Below are 3,322 nucleotides of genomic sequence, written 5' to 3'. Positions count from 1 at the left end.
TGTTTCGCGTCTTTAACCTGTTGTGAATCCAACTCTAAAAGTCGAGCCATACATTCTTCATGAACCCATTGATCTTCTTCGGATAAAGGAGATGATGCTAAAGCTTCATCTAGATTAGACAACTCTTTAGAAAGACATTTATACAATTCCTCTTCTTTAGCCTTTGTCTCACCAATCCAATTTTTTAGCACCTGTTTGAAAATTTTCAGCTTTTCGATTAAAAACGAGTCAGGGTTCCCATTAAACCTGAAGGAGTCCGAGGCGTTCTTGAGAATTGTTTCAATTTCCGATTTATCAAGCCAAGAATCAAAGAACCTGAACGGGATGGGGCCATAATCCGCTGGTTGAAATGCCAAAACCAAAGGCGAGTGGTCCGAAAGACATCTCGGGAGAGCTGTTAAACAAGCACTCGACCAATTATCTATGAAAGCTGGGCACACAAGGAAACGGTCTAACTTACTAAGCTTTGCCCCTCTCTTTTTTGCACAAGTGAAACGTCTTCCTTTCATGGCAAATTCCGAGAGGTTAGCATTGGAGATAAATTCGTTAAAGTCCCTTGCCTCAATGGAATTAAAAACGGAATTTTTTTCTATCTTCCGCTGATCTAACCGCGTTGAAATCTCCAAATACCACCCAAATCCCCTGTCTAAAACTCATAACCGATTCGATCCCTCTCCACAGTTGCCTCTTAGCCATGAGGCTTTGAGGCGCATTAACATTCAGCAAATTAATAACCAAGAGCGAGCCCTTTAGCATCCCACTAGTGAGTAGGAAGTACCTGTTTTTTAGACAATCTGTTTTGGCAAAAAGGTTAGGATCCCATAAAGAGACAAGACCACCTGATCCTCCTGTCGCGTCCACAAAATCAAACTCAAATGGGGAATTACCCCAATAAGCCGCCAAATTAATACCATTTACATGCGAAAACTGTGATTCAACCCATAAAACCGATTTTATGAATGCATTTGATATCTCGTATCCATCCGGGCTTGGAAGAATCGCCCATTCCTCTAATATTAAGTGATAAAAAATTCATTTGTTACTAGATTTGAACACCTCACCCGAGATTAGAGGACGCACTTGATGGGCGTGATTTTGCAAGTCAACTCCATAGTGGATCTTCCTCGACCTGCTTGTTGAGCAGAGCCTCCTATGTCTATGTTGGTTGCTGAAAACGTGTCCTGAAATTTAACCGAGCTATGAGCGCCTTGATTCAAAGAGAAACCGTCTTCAACCTCCATTTGTTGTGGTAAAGGAAAATGCCAGATTTCATTTGTCAATTTTGAGCCATCTGCGTTCTCATGCTATCCCTAGGGTTTTTCTAGTTCCCATGACATTGACCCTAGGTTCGTTCAACAGAGTGTTTAATTGAAACGGATCCTCCAAATCTTCAATAGGCCCTAGAGAGAGGACGTTTTCTTGAATTGAAACCCACAAAACCTGGAGTCCAATATTTCAACTCTTCTTCAACCCAGATCGAGTAAACATAGCGAATCTTCACTTCTTGGTTGAATCTGAAAGAATTCTTCGTAATTATGCCCACACGATCAGGTCGATTGTATCTGTAATAATACTATAATAGTTTTGTCTTTAAACATGTATAATGGTGTTGGTTGGATATTGTGATAAATGTTTCTATCAGATTGTAATCAGGGATCAAATCCCTAATGGAGTAGAAGTTGATTATATTTTTTCAAGTGTGTCATTACTTATGATTTTGATTTTGGTTATTTTTTTTCCAAGTGTATCACTTATTTTTATGTATGCGTATGTTTATGTAAACGTTATAATTTTTGTCAATATTAACTTTGGTGTGGGCTCGATGGTTGTGTTGTTATGTGAAACCGACCGAAATCACATAGAATCACCGTGTTTTGTTTGAGTTTCGGTACCGCAACGAACTTAACGAAAAAGAATGCCAGTTTTTGTTTTAATTCCGGTACTGTAACGAACGTGACGGAGGCTGACCAAATTTGTGTAGACTCATCACCTCAACGCTCGGGATTGACAACACTCGAGTTTTATCAACGCCCGAGTTTTACTAACCGAAGCCACTACATTCGTCCACCTCAGTTTTTATATTGTTTTGTTTTATTTTTTGTTTCAGTTCCGATATCATAACACACGTAACCAATAGTGACAATTCGTGTGGACTTACCACCTGCTTTGGTTTTACCACCGTCTGGGTTTACCGACCTGTCCGTTGCGCCGGGCAAAACACTCGTTAATAACGTAGAACAAGTAGAAAGACAAATAGGTAAAGACAAAACCCTAAACATGGCATGCTTTGAAGTTATGCAATCTTTCAATAAAATTTATGGACAAAGATGTAATCGTTGAAAACAATGATACAAAAAGAAAAGAAATGAAACAGAGAAGAAAATTTTATTATGAAAAATTACACATGTATGAAAATAACAAACTATATATATACACGCCACACATACACATACACGACGGCGCATGTATGTTATACCGTGTATATGTTAATAGGAATTGAATGAATCATATATATGCTATTATGCTTTGGTCATCAATCCTAAGGAAGCTCTTTCATAATCTCGATTATAGAACCAGGCGACAAGAAACGTTGAGGCGAGAAGAAGAAATCACTACTATTCGGTGTAAAAAGCGGGATATCGGCTACATATGGATTCAAAGGCGTCTTAAACATCGGACTCTTGGATTTCATGCTCTCATTTGTGACACCAGAATCATCGGAAACATTAAGATCATAACCATCATGCATTGGGGTTTTCTTCTTCTTTTGTTTTTGCTGTTGTTCTTGATCTTTGCCATTGGAGCGACCGGTTAGCTTTTGAACAAGTGCCATGAACTCACGAGGTTTGGTGTGGATGATTTCCGGAGAACGAAGATAGATGATGACCGGCTTTCGGATCTGCTTTTGTTGGTGATGATGATGGTGTTTGTGGATGGTATAAGATTCTTGTTTAAGCTTTAATGGCGATGGTCGCGGACCGTTGATCACGATCCCACTTTTCAAATGTTGTTTATGATCATCACTAAGAAACTTTCTGGAGTTCATTTTTCTACTTAAGTTGCAAACTTAAGACAATTTGGTTATTGTTTGTTTGTTTGATATAGGGGGCAATGTAATATATATATGAAGGTTGGATGTTTGTCTTTTAAAAAAATAATAGTATGGTTAGAAAGAAAAATAAAACTCTAATTGGATAGTTGACTATGTTAATATGGACATTCAAATGCAACGTCTGAAAAAGTCAATCGTGGCTATGGTAGGGCGATCGTCATAACTCATATAAAACTTTAAAACAAAAGTTATTGCCTATTGTCCATTTGA

General features: G+C 38.3%; 1 protein-coding gene across 1 annotated transcript; it reads right to left on the bottom strand.

The window, feature by feature from the left end:
- Window positions 1-2,539: 2,539 nt before the first annotated feature.
- LOC143572760 (VQ motif-containing protein 8, chloroplastic-like) lies at window positions 2,540-3,046 on the bottom strand. Its single transcript, XM_077057826.1, has one exon. The coding sequence runs from the start codon at window positions 3,044-3,046 to the stop codon at window positions 2,540-2,542; it is 507 nt and encodes a 168-aa protein (XP_076913941.1).
- Between the last annotated feature and the right edge of the window lie 276 nt (window positions 3,047-3,322).

Source organism: Bidens hawaiensis, unplaced genomic scaffold, assembly GCF_021521415.1.
Source record: "Bidens hawaiensis isolate Kalapana, Puna unplaced genomic scaffold, B.hawaiensis_p1.1 tig00001382_1, whole genome shotgun sequence".
NCBI lineage: Eukaryota > Viridiplantae > Streptophyta > Magnoliopsida > Asterales > Asteraceae > Bidens > Bidens hawaiensis.
This window is presented reverse-complemented; position numbering and strand designations above follow the sequence as displayed.

What these genes read in the sequence shown, in the direction of transcription:
- LOC143572760 (XM_077057826.1), bottom strand. Translation starts at nt 3,046, where the DNA reads ATGAACTCCAGAAAGTTTCTTAGTGATGATCATAAACAACATTTGAAA.